The 19,392-nt window shown below is 43.9% G+C and overlaps 1 protein-coding gene across 3 annotated transcripts in view; it reads left to right on the forward strand.

Annotated features, from left to right (window-relative positions):
- Glt1d1 (glycosyltransferase 1 domain containing 1) overlaps positions 1-19,392 on the forward strand; it is an 89,847-nt gene that overhangs the window by 47,100 nt on the left and 23,355 nt on the right. For all 3 annotated transcript variants that reach the window (XM_074060798.1, XM_074060799.1, XM_020185541.2), the window contains exons 7-10: positions 128-223; positions 872-921; positions 8,015-8,058; positions 9,524-9,644. In XM_074060798.1, the coding sequence (XP_073916899.1) occupies positions 128-223; positions 872-921; positions 8,015-8,058; positions 9,524-9,644 (311 nt within the window). The remainder of the gene's footprint in view (positions 1-127; positions 224-871; positions 922-8,014; positions 8,059-9,523; positions 9,645-19,392) is intronic.

Here is a 19,392-nt window from a genome sequence, read left to right on the forward strand (position 1 = left end):
GCTAGGCGTAGAAGACTGTCTGGAAGGCAGGGACCTCTGGTTTTGGTGCTGCCTCTGTGGTGATCGTGTGCTGTGGGATCCGGGAGCACAGCCCCCCACTGAAGTGTACTCTACTCTTGTGTTGCAGACATCAGTCAGAGTGCTGACGCCCTGCACGTGTTCCTTCTGATCTGTGGCCTTAGGCAAGTAAAGGACCCTCTGTACTTGGTGGATGCGTTCTCAGGTAAGCTTCTCATGGTCGCCTGACCCCTCCGTGTGCAGGTTTTGGCACCGGGACGGGTCTCAGCCTTTCGAGACTTTGAGGTTTTCCTTCTCATTCTGTGCACAGGAGATTGAGATTCTAGATTGTTGCTTTGGAAAGATAATTTATGGGATTAATATCTCGGCGTAGTAATTTCAGAGTAGTTTACAGCCTGCCTATGTCCTCAGGTCCAGAAGACATCGTAAAAATCGCAAATAATTATAAGGCTAAAAGAATTCTATCAGAAAATGTTTCCAAAGACTCATTTGTACGATGCACCTGCAGTTTTATTGCATTGCCTAAGTTGGTCTACATCACTTTATTCGAAAGTCCATATTGGGTTTTGGGGACACATTAGTCTTAGTTATCCAGTAAATTAGGAATCTGAGCTGTGTACAGCATTATAGGACAAAATGTTATTTAAAAGCATAAGATGTCAACTATTTAAATTCTAAATAAGTGTAATTTATATTGGCTAATGTGATAAATGAAAGAGCAGAGCAATATGAAATAATTTATGGTATGGAGTAATTTCTTAACCTACATTGTATTTCTAGCTGTGACTTAAAGCCTTAAAGCCATTTTAAAAATCTTTTTTTTTTTTTTTCATTTTTCTTTTTGCTTCCCAAGAATGGCATCAGGAAGAACCCGGGGTTTACCTGGTGATTGTAGGGCCAGAAGTAAGTTGGTGAAGTCCATCTCACCTCCGTTTTCTTCTTTCTACTTTCTTATTTTCTAAGATCAGTTTCTATCACTTTCTAGCCAATGGGCTTTTTTTTGCTCCTTTAAGTAAGTAAATTAGTTTGCCTTTGTTCAAAATGAAAACTAGACCGAGCTTACAGGTCATTACAACAGCAGTGACTCTTTTGTACTTAATTCTTCATAACGATCATGACAGTCAATCTTTCCAACTAATTTATTGCTGCAGGGGTAACTAATAAATCCTTGTGGGAATGCAGAGGGGTCACAGGAAGTTACTTTTAGTTATGTAAAGTAAATGCTGGTCTAAACCCGACATTAATGTGGCCCAGATTGTCTTTGAAACTCCCTTCAATTGCTCTTCTATTCCACATCATTTACAAAAATGCTTGTTTTTACTCCAAATTTGAATTCATGGTTTATCAGGCAGTCTGCAGTGACCTGGGCCTCCTTGGATGAGGTCTGTGTGTGTTTGTGTGTGTCACACCCCACTGAGCGGTCCCCCTGATGAGGCTGCCTCTTTCTCTTTCTTGGGATGAGTCCCTCCCACCCCCACCCCCGGCCAAGGGGGTGGGCCTGACTGTGGTGGTGAGGGGAACCTTCACAGATGTGCTCCCCTATTTTTTTTTTTTTTGCGGTACTGGAGCTTGAACTCAGGGCCTTCACCTTGAGCCAGTCCACCAGCCCTATTTTGTGAATGGTTTTTCAAGATAGGGTCTCACGTACTACTTGCCCAGGCTGGCTTCAAACTGCAGTCCTCCTGATCTCTGCCTCTTGAGTAGCTAGGATTACAGTGTGATCCACCAGTGCCCGGCTCCCTTAAACTTTTGACTCCCCTCAACCCAAGAGGGCGGGCCTGACTATGGGGGGGGGGAGATCTTCACAGAGGTGCTCCCCTAACCGCTTGATTCAAACTCCCTTTTCTCCATCACTGTAAAATCTCCCAATAGCTATTAATTTCCACACTCAAGCATTCAATTTACGTCCACTTGTGCATCTGGAGAGAGGAGGAGACTAAAACCATTTTACAGTTGACTTTGAGTATTTGCTGTAGTGTTCGGGGCTCCTGTGCTGAAGACTTGGAGGTGGATGTGAGAAGTGGGTGAGAGATCTGGTGCTGGGACCCGTTGGAATTCTGATTTTAGTGGCAATGGAGCAGAGTGGTTTAACCTGCTGAATCTCGCTAATATGGTTGACATCTGATACCAGTGCACTTCTCTTTGGTCCATGTCTTGCTTTGCTCACTGCAGAGCGAGCGGCCGAATAAGCACTTAGGGTAGAAATGGGACACTCGTGGAGCTGGCTTTCCCAGGTCATGGCCTGAGTTTATCTGTGCAAAATTGCACTGACGTAGCTAAGCCACGTGCCATGAAGCAGCCCTCAGGTTGGGGTCAGGGAATAACTGCAGCGCACGGCAGAGGTGACTCCCTGTGTCCATTCTTTCCATGGAGCCCTGTCATGAGAGAGACTCCTGGGGAAGGCACTGCCAGTTCATGCCCGTGCTTGAGAAAGGGAGTCTGACGTCAGCCAAAGGACGTAAGCGAAGAACACAGGAAGAAGCAGGTGAAGCTGAGTGCCTGCAAGGGGAGAGCCACCCAGAGCTGCACACCCGGGAAGGAAGAGCCCCACCTCCTTCTTAGGGCCCTACATCATTCATTCCGCTTAGGGCTCAGGGCCCGGGAAGTGGTATCAGACACCCGCTCAGGTCACACCCTGCACTTTTGTAAGAGAGGGCAGGTCCCCAAGGTCTCAGCAGACCCTCTCCCCCAGGAAGAGGCACAGAAGGGTCCCCAAGAAGGTGGAGTGCTGGTGCATGGGCACTGAATGGTCAAAGCAAATAAAAAGATGCTTATATATAGACGGAATCTCCATCCGTTTCACCAAGAATCAAACAAAAGGGTTGAAAGTTAGTTTTCCCAATCAGGCAATGGAATATGGTGCCTTTTTCTCGGCTCCTGTGTGTGTCCTAGAGCTGCAAGTGTTGCTTTTGTAGCAGCGAAAATTGCACCCAGCTGGTAAACTTCCAGGGAACTGTGTCACCTTTTATGGACCTGCTGACCTGTGATGGAGACTGTAAACAGAAGGTTCATAGGGGACCCCGGTGTCTTCACATACTTCCTTGGTCATTCACCACCTGCATCCATCTGCCTGTATAGGTGTCTGTGTCTTCTACATCTGTATATTAGTGTTTCTTCTACATCTATTCCTTCCTTACCCAGTCCTTTTGGAAGGAAGGACATACTGAGTGTCTGTGTTTCAGGCACGTGGGCGTGTCCCAGCAAAGAGAACAGCCGTGTTCCCTGCCCTCCAGTCAGGGGGACAGGCCTGGGGGCCAGTCTCAGCAGGCTGCACGTGTTTCACCCTGGGCGACACAGAGCTGGGTGCCTGTTGTGTGTTCATCAGCACTGACCATTTCCTGTGACCTAGTCAGTGGCAGCTGCACCTTACCACAGCCGTCTTGAATATCATCACTCTGTGCTTTAATTGACTTTTTTTTACATTATTGGCCTCAGTGTCTTTTATTTGTATGAATTAATTGTGCAAAGGGGTTTCACTGTCATACGTCCACACATACAGATAATATGCTGTGATCAAATCCACCCCTTCTGTTACTCCTTCTTATCTCCTTCCCCTGTTTTTTCAAAACAATTTTAATTTTATTCTGTTCTCATCCATGCGTATAAAATACTTTGATCATCTACTCTACAACTGTTTACAATGTAGCAGAGTGGATGTCTTAGATGGCTGGTGGTCGATAACTTCTTTGTGTTTTAATTTTAAGAGACCGAGCATTTGTCTGGTTTTGCTTAATCTTAGCAATAACTTTTTAGAAAGCCGGGTTCACCATCCCATCTGGAAACCCTCAAGGTTGTTACCTGCTGGCCCATGGGCAAACACCTTTGGGCCAAAACTGTCCAGGTGTGAGAAGGGGAGTGTGGTGGAAGGTTGCATGTACATTGGACTCTGGGGCCAGTTACCTGAGTACTTATGATGTAGCCTCTCGTGCCTCAGTGTCCCCATCTGTAAAATGGGGATATGCAAGACACAGTACCTCTCTTGCTGTTCACTGTGAGGTCCTGTGAGTAAAATCTGCAGTGCCTGGCACACAGGTGGCATCGGGTGTGTGATGAATGACAGAACTGACCATTGGAGGGATGGTTCCTTTCTGCCCCTCTGGATGCTCTGAGCCTGGCTTTGGTGCTCCATTACAGCACTTTGGCCTCTCTGTTCTCCATTCCAGCCAAGCGCACGGCTCCTGCTCGCTCTCGGGCATCTCGTGTGACTCATTTCTGGGACTCTGATAAGTAAGGAGTGCAGAGGGGACATTTGGTGTGGGCATGACAGCTTAATGACTTTCCCCTGTAACTTCTTCTATCAAAGATTATTTCCCCGAAGCCTGGCATTGAAACAATATCTTTTGCTAGAAAATAAACAAGCTTGGAAGGAGGAAATGAGAATTTCCTCGGCTGCTTGTTTTTTTTTTTTTTTTTCCTTTCAAAATTTCCTAACGTGCTTTTTCATTAAATAAAAGTACCCCCCCCACTTCCTTTCCTCTTTATCTTGTGTTTTGTTCCACTTGGCTTCACTAAGAGATTTGAAAAGGAATCGGTGTGAAGAGAAGGCCCAGAGAAACGCATTGCAGTTTGTAGCGCTGGCTTAAGAGCTGCTGCTAGATCTTCAGCAAAATTTCAGTTAAAGCTAAAGCGGTAGATACTTCAGCCGCCTCAGAAAATGTCGTTTCTTCGCTTGACAAAGTACCTGTCCCCCAAGAGTTAATCATGAGCACCGAGGCATGCAGTGGAACTAGAAGGAGGAGTTTCTAGCTGAAATTATTGTAACTAATGTTAATATGAACATTACTGTGTAGAGTAAATCAGGCTTTCGTTGCACTGTTGACTTTTTCTTGTGAGATGCTAGGGTTACAATGCAATTAATTCAGTTGTGTGAAAGGCCCTTCTCTTAGCAGAGATTTCCAGGCACAGGACAGTGGGCCAGGCCCTGTGCCTGGCCTGGGTGGTGAAGACAGAGGTGGAGAGGGGAGAACACAGTGTCATGGGTGTCAGCCCCACTGTGGCCGGTGCTGGGATGGTTTGAAGAGGTGATGGTACTGCAGGGCAGGACCATTGGGGAAAGTGTCTTGGAGCAGGTTTGGGGGATCAGGGCATTCCTGGAAAGACTGGGATGTAGGTGCAGATGGGGATTAATGAGTGAGTGAGTAAGTAGGTGGGCACTCCATTTTCTGAGCCATTGATGAAACACCTCGAGCAGAGGGGCAGGAGAGCCTGGTTTTAAGAACCCAGCCTGTAGAGTCAGGACTTCCTGGATTTGAATAATGGTCCAGTATCTTCCAGTTGTGTGATCATGGCGAAGTTACCCAAACTCTCTAGCTTCCATCTTCATTGTCAAAGGGGATGATGACAGCAGGGTTGTTGCCAGAAGTAAGTTAATGTATGCAAGGGCTTAGCACAGGTTTGGCCTAGAGTAAGTGGCTGTTGAATACTAACTATGAATAGCTATAACAACAATAGATATAAATTGCTCATGGCTATATATTTTTCTCTCCAAAGATCTTCCTAGGAGTCATTTCAAGTTTCTCATGCATCCACATTTGATTCAGGCTCGCAGAGCAAATTCTCAGTGATGTAGCAGCCTTGGAGGACTAGCTACACCTAGCATTTCCAGCCCCTTGGGGTAAACCTCAGAGATCCCGGTAGTCTGAATGACTTGGGGCTCAACACATGCACAGTGAAACATTTCCTTGTGAGAAGAAAGAGAAGTCAAGCTCCTAGAAACAGCCAACTGGCATCATAAACCCACTTTGTAAATCGGCCTGGCTTGGAATTGGTGCTGCCTCCTGGAGAAGCGTGAGAACAGAAGTTGACTGCTCTGCCTCCTGGCCCATCAGGAGGCACATTTGGAAGAGCCTGAGGACACTGGGATCTTTGAAGTGGCATCTTTGAAGAAATGTCTGGAATTTTGTGTTATACATTAAGGACATTTGTTCAGTCATCAGAACATTGAATTCTTCATTGAGGACGGCAGTGTGGGAGAGATCAAAGGGCTAGGTCACAGTCTATTGGGTGATTCAGACGTGATAAATACGTGCTGTAGCTTCATCCTGTGAAGACTTGGACAGGGTCCTTGTGGTCCCTCAGTACGGTAACCCTCCTGGGGTAGGTCATTGCCCCTCAGAGCCACTGTGAGGCTTTGGGGTCAGCAAGGTATACTGGGTCTCTCAGGGCATCCATTGCCCTCAGGCGTCCATGGGCGTCTCTTTCCCTCTCAGCCAATCCTGGAGTGTTCAAGGGCATGCCAGCCTCACTGGGGAGGGGAGAAGGCGTTCATACAGGTTATCCTTGACTTCCCATGGGGTTTCTCCCCGATGAACCCCATTCTAAATTGAAAATCTCCTAAGTAGACGTGCGTTTAATACAATACACCTAACCTACCAAGTGGTGTAATTTGGCCCAGCCTACCTTGAACTTGCAGGTAGGCTTCCAGTGGCTTCCAGTTGGGCGTTTGCTAATATGGAGTCTGCATGAAATCAGAATGGTCCCAAGGGCACACTCTTCACCAGTGTAAAGTAGAAAAGTCAAGCTATTGTACATCGGGGACCCCCTGCGGACGTGTTTGTGTTGGGAGCACAGTCTGTAACTCTCGCTCTAATTTTTCTAGGAGGGCTTCCATATCTTAGGTTTTCCTTCTCATAGTTGCCCTAGCAGTTACTGTGACCAGGCACAGTTCTAAGAAGCACTTGAAGTGCTTTAGCTCCGTTAATCCTCCCCATTAACAGAAGGGGAAACTGAGACCCCGAGAGGTTCACTCATGTGCTCAGGCTGGACCATGTTACTGCCTTTCTGGCCTCTGTATGCTTCTGTCTGTATTTGCTTAAGAGCACGTGACCTGTCTTCAAAGAGTAAAATATTAATGCCGTACTGGATTAGTTTGAAAATATTGTCATTAATTTTTGTGTTAATTTAACAACCTCCAGGGATGTGGTGCTCCAAAGGCCAGTCCCTGCCCCGAAGGATATGAAAGAAGAGTAAAATCCTGACTCAAGGACATTAGATTGGGACTACATAAAAGGTTGCAGGTGGTTTTTGAAAAGTTAAGATAGAATTCGCATGCCATAAAATTTACCAGTTTGAAGTATACCATCCAGTGGTTTTTAAGGTGTTCACAAAGTTGTGTAATCAGCACCCCTATCTGATTCCACCATGTTTCTTTCACCTCCGGCTGATACTCTGCATCCATTAGTTAGTCAGTCATTTCCTGTCTCCCCTCCCCCACCACTTAGCCCCTCACCAGCCCCTGCCCACTAATCTGCTTTCTGTCCCTGGGAATTCGCCTGCTCCAGATGTTTCATGTAAACAGAATTGCACATGGTCTTTTATATATATATATATATATATATATATATATATATATATATATATATATATATATATGCAGGCTCTCTGCCAGCCCCCACGCAGTCTTTTACATCTGGTTTAATTTATGTAGCATTACGTAGCATTTTGCTCTCAGGTTTCTCCTGTGTCCTAGCATAAGTCAGTTCTTCCTGTTCATGGCTGACTCATTCTCCCTCGTATGGATGCCACTGTTTGTCATTCATCCGTCAGCTGATGAATACGGCTTTGCCTTTAAAATTACATTTCTGAGAAAGCTCCCGGTTAAACATTTTGATGCTATAGATGCTTTGCCATGCATAGACTTAGTGAGGGGTCCTACACTTCCCATCTGAAAGTTTTTAGGGCAACATCCCTTTGCATGACTTCAGCAAGCAAACTTTCAGTGCAGGATTGTGCAGTAGGTGACTCATTTGAAGCTGTCAGATGTTTGAAAGGCTCCCTTGTACCTTCCGGCATGCAGAACCTCATCCCTCCTTTTCTTCTTTGAATTGCTATTAGTTTTATTAGGTAATTGCTGGGCTCAGATTATAATGTCTTCTTTCCTGCTTTCTTTCTTTCCAAACTTTCGGGTCTGGTGCTGTTGCCATTATGTGTGATTCTCCAGATTCGTGAACTCACTTCAAGCTTCTCCTCTGGTCTTTCTTTGTCTCTCTCCTCTCAGGTGGATCCAGAGTTTACAAGAGAAGTCAAAGCCAAAGTGAAAAGGTGAGAGGAGAGGACAGGCTTCTGCAGAAGAGGAAACTCGAGTGGTCAGGAAATCACACTGGTTCGCATTCAGTCACCAAGCCCCGAGTCAGGCACTTTGCAAGTACAGCCTCAGTCAGTCCTCAAGATCCAGCCAGGTCCCATTCTGCCCCATTGCACAGGCAAAGACTCACAGGTGGAGAGTGCAAGGTGTCCAGTGTCCTCATCAGGGCAGGCCAGTGAAAAGCACTTGGAGGTGATAATTTTCACCATTGCACTAACAAAAATTTGGAAAGCTTTAAAACATCAAGTGTTGGAGGAAAACTGTGTTGTCTCCTAACTGCTGGTGAAGGTGAGAATTGCTACCACCTCTTGGAGAGCAATTGTCAATGTATTGGTTATAAATTGCATTTGTCTGCCAACAACAGAGACGCAGTCACACTGGGTTGAACAAGTTGAGACTGAATTGCTCACATAACAAAATCTGAGCTTGGCATGGTGGCACACACCTGTAATCCCAGTACTTGGGTGGCCAAGGCAGGAGGATTGAATCCTATCTCAAAAAAAAATTAAAAATTAAAAAATCTGAGAGAAGTTGGTTGAGGACTGGAGTGCTGCTTTATTGAGACTTGCCTTGGGTGCCTCTGTTTCTGTCCTGACACCCTTGGCCTGTGGCTTCCATCCTTTGAGTGACAAGGTAGCCGTAGGACTTCATCCACCATATTCTGCAGTTAAATGGAGACAGAAATGGACAAGGGCCAGAAGGAGCCCTGTCTCATTTAGCTCAGCCTGGGGGACTTCCTCCCAGCCTCCAGGACCCTATCTGTGTCTCACCCTAAGCAAAGGGGTGGGGATCCATGGGTTTTATTCCTGTGTGTAGTCAGGGCTCTGCATATGGTTCATAGATGCAGACACAAGGGTGTAAAAGCTCAGCCCATCATGTCAGAGGGTGGGGGTCACAGCCATGACTGTGGTCGTGAGTGCTGGGGACAGGAAGGAGCGCCCAAGAAAGGCATGGATTGATACTGTTTGATGGAGAACTCAGGACAGAGCAAGATCTGAATGGCAGCCCCTCCGTCAGCTCTGGGTCATGGGAATGTGTTGCTTCTGTAACATTTTTCTCTCTCTCTCTCTCTCCACTCATTATTTCTATTAATTATTCCCTCTATTAGTGTCATTAAAATTATTTCAAAAGGGTTGAATTATTAGAACTTTTAAGTCCTACAGAAGAAATGGCAAAAAGCATTACCTCTGACTCCTTCAGTGTCGGAGAGCATGTGTCAGGTGTGTTGTGCTTATTCAAAATGGAAACAGACGTGTCACAGGTGTGTCCCTCACTGGGTCATGGACTGTCACAAATGCTCTGGTGACTATATTGCTGACTGTCTGATCTGGAGTATTTCTCCAAAGTTGTCCACATCACCTCTACTCTGCCCCCATAGATGGCCAGAAGCAGCCCTCTTTCTCTCTCCCTCTGCCATTTCAGGGCCGCCGGGGTGCGGCTGGTGGGCGAGATGCCCCAGGAGGACCTGCACGCAGTGGTGAAGAACTGCTTTGCACTAGTGAACAGCTCTGTGTCTGAGGGCATGTCAGCTGCCATCTTGGAGGTGAGCATAACACGGGTATGGGTGGGATGGGAATATGACCTTTTCTTCAACCCCTCCTCTTATTGATGGAGGTGACATCTTTGTCCATAAAGCCATGCCCTTCTTAGTGCGATCAGAGCCCAGCACCTTTGCTGGTAGAGTCTCTAAGTACTTTTGAAGTTCTGCCTGGGATTCCAGACTCTTGTTTTACTCCTCATTGGCAGCTGTAGAATGAAATTATGCTGGGGCCATGGCCTCTGTGACCCTCTGAATCCCTTTGACCAGGAGGAGCTGAGCACATGAGAAAGGTGACAGTGCTTCTTCTGCTTTGGCCAGAGGTGCTCGTCCCAGCACAGCTCTGCCTGGGAGTCAGAGCTGTCTGTGTGGTGCTGGGCCAGGTTGCAGTCAGAGGCTCTGCTGGACATTGTCACCCCCATAGAGGGACATGAGCCTCTCTGCAATGAGCCCTTGACATCTGATCTCCTCACACCTCTTCTCCCCGATTAAGGGATATTGGGATATGACATTTTTACCAGAGTATCTTAACTGCTTCCCACTAGGTCCTTGAATTAGTCTCTGACATCTGTCTGACACACAGGGTTTCCCTGCTCTGATGGAGGGCGTGGTTCAGCCTCTTGTCTGGAGCACCATTCGGCACCATCTTCATGTCCTTAAAACACTGGGCTGAGCGTGCATGCACCTCTGAGAGCTCCTGCAGGTGCACAGCACACAACAGGTGTAGTGCACACATGTGTCTTGGAGCACAGGAGAGAACCTACTGCAGAAGGGCAGGTGTCTGGCCTGGGTTCCCGAGGCCATCCAGCCCACCTTCACATGTTCTTTCTTCCTACGTGCATTTCTCACTCCAGTGTCCACTTTCACCAATGCTCTGATTTTATCCTAAGCATCTGTTATCCCATTTATTCCCACGGAGACTATTTGGACGAACTGCATTTATAGCAAAGGGACAATTTCTAAACCTTTGTGTTCAGGAGACTGTGGCAAAGTAGGAAAAAATATCCTCTCCCTAAATTTGGGAAATGATGGATGCTGTATGCCTGATGTTTTCTTTCTAAACCAGCAAAACACTCAAGAAAACACAAGGGAGGTCCAAGTTGCTGCACACCTGTGACCGTGAACTCAGTCTTTGAAGGCACACGGCACAACTCTGTAACCTGCCAATCTTCAGCCAGGTGCCAGTACCTGAATCTGGGTTTATGCTTAGCTTTAATCTCCAATGTGCTTCCTGCCACAGTCCTTGCCTCAGTATCTTAGTTTTTGCATCAGTTTTGAAAAGGTACCTTCTTAGCCTGCCAGTATTGAGCACCTGCTGAATGCTGCCTTGTATGGAAACACAGCTTTTTTTTTTTTTTTAAACTTCTCAACAAAAGGATTTATAACTAGCACACATAGCATTGCCTTGCAGATGGGTCACTGTCAAACCTCACTTACTTCCAGGAAAAGGCAGCTGTTAGCAATTCTGACGGCCTTAAAACGTTGATGTCATGTTCCGTTTGAAGCGTCCAAAATAACCTTTGTGCAAAGGATTTTGAATGAAACTGATTTTCGGGAGTGGCAAGGGTGCATTTCATTAGAACCAATTCAAATGACTAGCATGGTTAGTCATGGGACAAATGCACTCACTTCTGAAGTGGGGGCTCTTTTGACCTTGCAGAATCTGCTGATTTCCCACGAAGCATGTACAGTCCCACTCACTACAACACGTTCTTACTGATAAACTCTGCAAATCAAACCTCAGCTGGATGCATGGTGCTAGGGAGGGCTTTCCTAAATAAAACCAGTCACTTCAAGTTTGAGCCTATTATGGAGGTGAGCCCTGCGTAGAACTGCGGACAGAATGTAAAGAATTCTCTTCTTGCACCAGTCTTCCTAACTGGCTCTCCTCCCCACCCAGAACTCGCACGCAGACGCACAGAGAGACACAGATAGATAGACAGACACATACACACATACACACACAGAGTCCTGTCCAGGTCAGGTTTTGCCACCTGAGAGAGAGGAGGCCTGTGCTCCAAAGCTAAAAGCAAGAAGGAGCCACTCCTTGTCCTCTTAGCAGGCAGATCCCAGCCCTAGTGATCCAAGAGCCAGGTAAGAGCTATTCAAAAGACCGTTGCAACCGTGGGGCCCGTGACTATCCTAGCTGTTTGGGGCACTGAGTGATGAGAGGATAGTGGTTCGAGGCCAGCCTGGGCAAATAGTTCTACAGACTCCATCTTCAAAATAACTAGAGCAAAATGAACTGGAGTGTGGCTCAAGCATGAAGCCCTTGAGTTCAAACCCCAGTCCCACCAAAAAACAAGAAACAAAACAACCCCACGCCATTGGGAGTATGTGACGTTTAACTTTGACTGGCGTCCAGGTGTGTGTGTGTGTGTGTGTGTGTGTGTGTGTGGCAGTGCAGGGTCTCTGGAGTTGTACTCATTAGAAAGATGCTACTGGAATTTATTTGGAGTTTGGAAATCTGTAGCAGGCAAAGAATGTTTCAAGCTGCCAGGCAGTCCTTGATATCAAATAATTGTACCCAAAATATTGTCAGCACCCCCATGGACAAACACTCTTGGCTCAGTGATGCAGGACCCTGGTGCACTCTGCACGTATCAACGCTGCACTGAGACCATGTCATTCCCAAGTGACAAGCGATGCTCGCTGGACACACTGGTGGTCAGCCATTAAAAATGCAAGCAGAGAAAGTCCAGACCAGGCAGTTTTCAGCTTTGTGTATCAGAAGTGCCCAGCAGCTTAACAAGCCACCCAGGTCACACAGGTGAGGGCCATCTCTCCCAGAACGGCCTTCCTTGGTTTTGGGGTGAGACCCTGGCAGCTGAGTTCCTCACAGTTTTTCTGCTGTGTGAAATAAAGACAGTCTCTGTGTGAACCGTGGCTGGCTCTGCTGAAGATGACGTACTGGCTGCAGAGATTTTTAAAGGGGTTCCACCCACCCGACAAGAGGGAACATATGAAGTCGGGGGTTCGGTCCCAGTAGCTGTTGGACATGTCTTGTGTTCTGAGACTCCACGAATGTGCTCCAGGCGTCTGGCTCGTCCACCTCCCCTCTCCCTGCTCACGATCCACTGTGCTCTGCAAAGGAACACATCCGTCTCTAAACCCTGTCTAGCACAAGCCGCTGGCAGCCTCAGCTCCCAGGGCCAGCGTCATTCTAGTCTCCTATTCTGGGAGCCGCTCTGTTCTTAAGACTTTTCCACTCTTAAAGACATAGCTGTGGGTTGCTGCAGATGGCTTCAGGATTGGTTTGCAGTCGACGTCCAACCCTCAGACTCCATCGAAGCACCCCCTGTCACCACATCACAACCCGGGGAACATCCTCCCTACTGAATGGAGTTTTTCTCCAACAGGACCACGTCTCAGCACCCCTGGGTCCTCCCCCAGATAACTATTCAGTACGAACTGCGTAATTGTGGTCTTTCATTCAACACACATACTCTGAGTGTCTGAGAGGAGCTGGCCCTGGGCTGTGCTCTACAGAAACAGCCGTGAGCAAGACACGACCAGGTCCTTGTCCTCTTGAATTCACTTCCCCGTGAGGGATGGCAAGAAAGGCAGAGAAGGAGGCAAGAGGCACACAATCCAAATTGACATGGACTTTGAGGAATCTTTTTTTTATTTTTATTCATATGTGCATACAATGTTTGGGTCATTTCTCCCCCCTCCTCCCACCCCCTCCCACCCCCCCTCCCCCCACCCCCTCGATACCCAGCAGAAACTATTTTGCCCTTATTTCTAATTTTGTTGTAGAGAGAGTATAAGCAATAATAGGAAGGAACAAGGGTTTTTGCTGGTTGAGATAAGGACAGCTATACAGGGCATTGACTCACATTGATTTCCTGTGCGTGGGTGTTACCTTCTAGGTTAATTCTTTTTGATCTAACCTTTTCTCTAGTTCCTGGTCCCCTTCTCCTATTGGCCTCAGTTGCTTTTAAGGTATCTGCTTTAGTTTCTCTGCGTTAAGGGCAACAAATGCTAGCTAGTTTTTTAGGTGTCTTACCTATCCTCACTCCTCCCTTGTGTGCTCTCGCTTTTATCACGTGATCAAAGTCCAATCCCCTTGTTGTGTTTGCCCTTGATCTAATGTCCACATATGAGGGAGAACATACGATTTTTGGTCTTTTGGGCCAGGCTAACCTCACTCACAATGATGTTCTCCAATTCCATTCATTTACCAGCGAATGATAACATTTCGTTCTTCTTCATGGCTGCATAAAATTCCATTGTGTATAGATACCACATTTTCTTGATGCATTCGTCAGTGGTGGGGCATCTTGGCTGTTCCCATAACTTGGCTATTGTGAATAGTGCTGCAATAAACATGGGTGTGCAGGTGCCTCTGGAGTAACCTGTGTCACAGTCTTTTGGGTATATCCCCAAGAGTGGTATTGCTGGATCAAATGGTAGATCGATGTCCAGCTTTTTAAGTAGCCTCCAAATTGTTTTCCAGAGTGGTTGTACTAGTTTACATTCCCACCAGCAGTGTAAGAGGGTTCCTTTTTCCCCCGCATCCTCGCCAACACCTGTTGTTGGCGGTGTTGCTGATGATGGCTGTTCTAACAGGGGTGAGGTGGAATCTTAGAGTGGTTTTAATTTGCATTTCCTTTATTACTAGAGATGGTGAGCATTTTTTCATGTGTTTTTTTGGCCATTTGAATTTCTTCTTTTGAGGAAGTTCTGTTTAGTTCACATGCCCATTTCTTTATTCGTTCATTAGTTTTGGGAGAATTTAGTTTTTTAAGTTCCCTATATATTCTGGTTATCAGTCCTTTGTCTGATGTAAAGCTGGCAAATATTTTCTCCCACTCTGTGGGTGTTCTCTTCAGTTTAGAGACCATTTCTTTTGATGAACAGAAGCTTTTTAGCTTTATGAGGTCCCATTTATCTATGCTATCTCTTAGTTGCTGTGCTGCTGGGGTTTCATTGAGAAAGTTCTTACCTATACCTACTAACTCCAGAGTATTTCCTACTCTTTCCTGTATCAACTTTAGAGTTTGGGGTCTGATATTAAGATCTTTGATCCATTTTGAGTTAATCTTGGTATAGGGTGATATACATGGCTCTAGTTTCAGTTTTTTGCAGACTGCTAACCAGTTTTCCCAGCAGTTCTTGTTGAAGAGGCTGCTATTTCTCCATCGTATATTTTTAGCTCCTTTGTCAAAGACAAGTTGGTCATAGTTGTGTGGCTTCATATCTGGGTCCTCTATTCTGCTCCACTGGTCTTCATGTCTGTTTTTGTGCCAGTACCATGCTGTTTTTATTGCTACTGCTTTGTAATATAGTTTGAAGTCAGGTATTGTGATACCTCCTGCATTGTTCTTTTGACTGAGTATTGCCTTGGCTACTCATGGTCTCTTGTGTTTCTATATAAATTTAACAGTAGATTTTTCCATCTCTTTAATGAATGTCATTGGAATTTTGATGGGAATTCCATTAAACATGTAGATTACTTTGGGGAGTATCGACATTTTTACTATGTTGATTCTACCAATCCATGAGCATGGGAGATCTCTCCACTTTCTATAGTCTTCCTCAATCTCTTTCTTCAGAAGTGTACAGTTTTCCTTGTAGAGGTCTTTCACATCTTTTGTTAGGTTTACACCTAGGTATTTGATTTTTTTTGAGGCTATTGTAAATGGAATTGTTTTCATATATTCTTTCTCAGTTTCTTTATTATTAGTGTATAGAAATGCTAATGATTTTTCTATGTTGATTTTATTTCCTGTTACCTTGCTGTAGCTATTGATGATGTCTAGAAGCTTCTGAGTAGAGTTTTTTGGGTCTTTAAGGTATAGGATCATGTTGTCTGCAAATAGGGATATTTTGACAGTTTCTTTACCTATTTGTATTCCTTTTATTCCTTCTTCTTGCCTAATTGCTCTGGCTAGGAATTCCAGTACTATGTTGAATAGGAGTGGAGATAGTGGGCATCCTTGTCTGGTTCCTGATTTTAGAGGGAATGGTTTTAGTTTTTCTCCGTTAAGTATAATGCTGGCTGTAGGTTTGTCATATATAGCTTTTATAATGTTGAGGAACTTTCCTTCTATTCCTAGTTTTCTTAGAGCTGTTATCATGAAATGGTGTTGGATCTTATCAAAGGCTTTTTCTGCATCTATTGAGATGATCAAGTGGTTTTTGTCTTTGCTTCTGTTAATGTGGTTTATTACGTTTATTGATTTTCGTATGTTGAACCACCCCTGCATCCCTGGGATGAAGCCTACCTGGTCGTGGTGAATAATCTTTTTGATGTGTTGCTGAATTCGGTTTGCCATTATTTTGTTAAGGATTTTTGCATCAATGTTCATTAAGGAGATTGGCCTATAGTTCTCCTTTTTGGAGGTGTCTTTGCCTGGTTTTGGGATAAGTGTAATACTGGCTTCATAAAATGTGTTCAGCAGTTTTCCTTCCCTTTCTATTTCGTGGAACAGTTTAAGGAGGGTTGGTGTCAGTTCTTCTTTAAAGGTCTGATAGAATTCAGCAGAGAATCCATCAGGTCCTGGACTTTTCTTTTTGGGGAGACTCTTGATTGCTGCTTCAATTTCATTTTGTGTTATAGATCTATTCAGGTGATTAATATCCTCTTGGTTCAGTTTTGTATGATCATATGTATCTAGAAATCTGTCCATTTCTTTTAGATTTTCAAATTTATTTGAATATAGGTTCTCAAAGTAGTCTCTGATGATTTCCTGAACTTTGATGGTGTTTGTTGTTATCTCCCCTTTTGCATTCCTGATTCTATTAATTTGGGTTTTTTCTCTCTTCATTTTAGTTAGGTTTGCCAGGGGTCTGTCAATCTTGTTTATTTTTTCAAAGAACCAACTTTTTGTTTCATTAATTCTTTGTAGAGTTTTTTTGGTTTCTATTTTGTTGATTTCAGCTCTTATTTTTATTGTTTCTCTCCTTCTATTTGTTTTGGGATTTGCTTGTTCTTGTTTTTCTAGGAGTTTGAGGTGTATCATTAGGTCATTGATTTGGGGTCTTTCAGTCTTTTTAACTTTCCTCTCAGGACTGCCTTAGCTGTGTCCCATAGGTTCCGGTAGGTTATGTTTTCATTTTCATTGACTTCCAGGAACTTTTTAATTTCCTCTTTTATTTCATCAGTGACCCATTGTTCATTAAGTAATAAGTTCTTCAGTTTCCAGCTGTTTGCATGTTTTTTGTCTTTACTTTTGTTGTTGAGTTCTAGTTTTAGTGCATTGTGATCAGATAGTATGCACGGTATAATTTCTGTTTTCTTATATTTGCTGAGGTTTGCTTTGTGCCCTAGGATATGATCTATTTTGGAGAAGGTTCCATGGACTGCTGAGAAAAATGTATATTGTGTAGAGGTTGGATGAAATGTTCTGTAGACATCAAGTAGGTCCATTTGATCTATTGTATATTTTAGATCTTGGATTTCTTTATTGATTTTTTTGTTTGGATGACCTATCTATTGATGATAATAGGGTGTTAAAGTCTCCCACAACCACTGTGTTGGAGTTAATGTATGCTTTTAGATCTTTCAGGGTATGTTTGATGAAATTGGGTGCGTTGACATTGGGTGCATACAGGTTGATAATTATTATTTCCTTTTGGTCTATTTCCCCTTTTATTAGTATGGAATGTTCTTCTTTATCTTGTTTGATCAATGTAGGTTTGAAGTCTACTTTGTCAGAGATAAGTATTGCTACTCCTGCCTGTTTTCAGGGCCCATTGGCTTGGTAAATCTTCTTCCAGCCTTTCATCCTAAGCCTATGCTTACTTCTGTCGGTGAGATGGGTCTCCTGCAAGCAACAAACTGTTGGATCTTCCTTTTTAATCCATTTCGTGAAGCGGTGCCTTTTGATGGGTGAATTAAGTCCGTTAACATTAAGCATTAGTACTGATAGGTTTGTGGTGATTCCTGTCATTTAGTTGTCTTTGTTGTTTGAAGGTTTGATTGTGTGTACCTAAGTGGAGGTTACTCTCTACTGTCTTGCTTTTTCTTTTCCTGTGGTTTGTTGCTGCCTGTCCTTTCATGGTTATGTTGGGTTTCACTTTTTGTGTGCAGAATCCCTTGAAGAATCTTTTGTAGTGGTGGCTTTGTGGTCACATATTGTTTTAGTTTCTGCTTATCATGGAAGACTTTTATTGCTCCATCTATTTTGAATGATAGTTTTGCTGGGTAGAGTATCCTAGATTTGATTCAGTGCCCGGAAGATCTCACCCCACGCTCTTCTTGCTTTTAATGTTTCTTTTGAGAAGTCTGCTGTGATTTTGATGGGTTTACCTTTGTATGTTATTTGTTTTTTCTCTCTTACAGCCTTCAATATTCTTTCCTTAGTTTCTGAACTTGTTGTTTTAATGATGATATGTCATGGGGTAGTTCTATTTTGATCTGGTCTGTTTGGTGTTCTGGAGGCCTCTTGCATCTGTATGGGAATAGCTTTTTCTAGATTTGGGAAATTTTCCGTTATTATTTTGTTGAATATATTATGCATTCCCTTCACTTGCACCTCTTCTCCTTCAATGCCCATGATTCTCAAGTTTGTTCTTTTGATGGAGTTGGTAAGTTCTTGCATTTTCTTTTCATAGGTCTTGAGTGGTTTAATAGTTCTTCGGTTTTTCCTTTAATTACCATTTCATCTTCGAGTTCTGAGATTCTGTCTTCTGTTTGTTCTATTCTGCTGGATTGGCCTTCCGTTTTGTTTTGCAATTCTATTTCATTCTTTTTTCTGAGGTTTTCCATATCCTGGGTGGTTTCCTCTTTAATGTTGTCTATTTTTGTCCTGAGTTCATTTATGTCTTTATTAATCGTGTTCTTTGTTTCACTTTGGTGTTTGTACAGTGCTTCTATGGTTTTCTTTATGTCTTCTTTTGCTTTTTCAAATTCTCTATTTTTGTTGTCTTGGAATTTCTTGAGTGTCTCCTGTACATTTTGGTTGACCACATCCAGTATCATCTCTATAAAATTCTCATTGAGTACCTGTAGTATGTCTTCTTTTAGATTATTCTTGTGGGCTTCATTGGGTTCTTTGGCATAGTTTATCTTCATTTTGTTGGAGTCTGGATCTGAGTACCTGTTTCCTTCATTTCCCTCTGGTTCCTGTACTAAATTTTGCTGTGGGGAAACTGGTTTCCCTGTTTTTTCTGTCTTCCCGTCATTGTCCTTGGTGTTGTTACTGTCCCTGTACTGTGTGCAATTAAGTATTTTCTATCTTGTAATAATAACAATGGTGATATTTAGAATGGAAGGGTGAGAGGAGATGGAAAGCAAAGAAGTTAAAGGAAAAGGGAAAAACAAACAAGTAGAAAAAAACAAAACAAAGAAACAAGCAAAAAAGTTTCAAAGATATAAACAGGGAGAGATAGTGTACTAATCAACTGTAAGCTGAAGAGGCATTAGAGAGACAGAGAGAGGATTGAAAATAAAAAATAAATTAATAAAAATTAAAATTAAAAATAAATAAATGAAAAAAATATATTAAAAAAATCTCCAAGTTCAAATGCAATGTAGTTTCAGTCTTAATAATTTCAGTGTTCGTCCCTCAGCCTCCAGTCCTGGAGATGGTGCCTCAGAAGTAGTTCTGTGGTTGTCTCATCAAAGGGGAAAAAAACTAGAAAAAACAAAATAAAACAAAACCACACAAAACAAAACAAACAACCCACAAAGTGTCCCAAGTTCAAATGCAGTAGAGTTTCAGTAAGTTTTTCAGCATGCAGGTGTAGTTCGGTTGTTTTCTCATCAAGGGTAGGGAGAGAGAAAAAAAAAGAGTCTCGAGACAGT

The sequence above is a fragment of the Castor canadensis genome, chromosome 18 (genome assembly GCF_047511655.1).
Source record: "Castor canadensis chromosome 18, mCasCan1.hap1v2, whole genome shotgun sequence".
Classification (NCBI taxonomy): domain Eukaryota; kingdom Metazoa; phylum Chordata; class Mammalia; order Rodentia; family Castoridae; genus Castor; species Castor canadensis.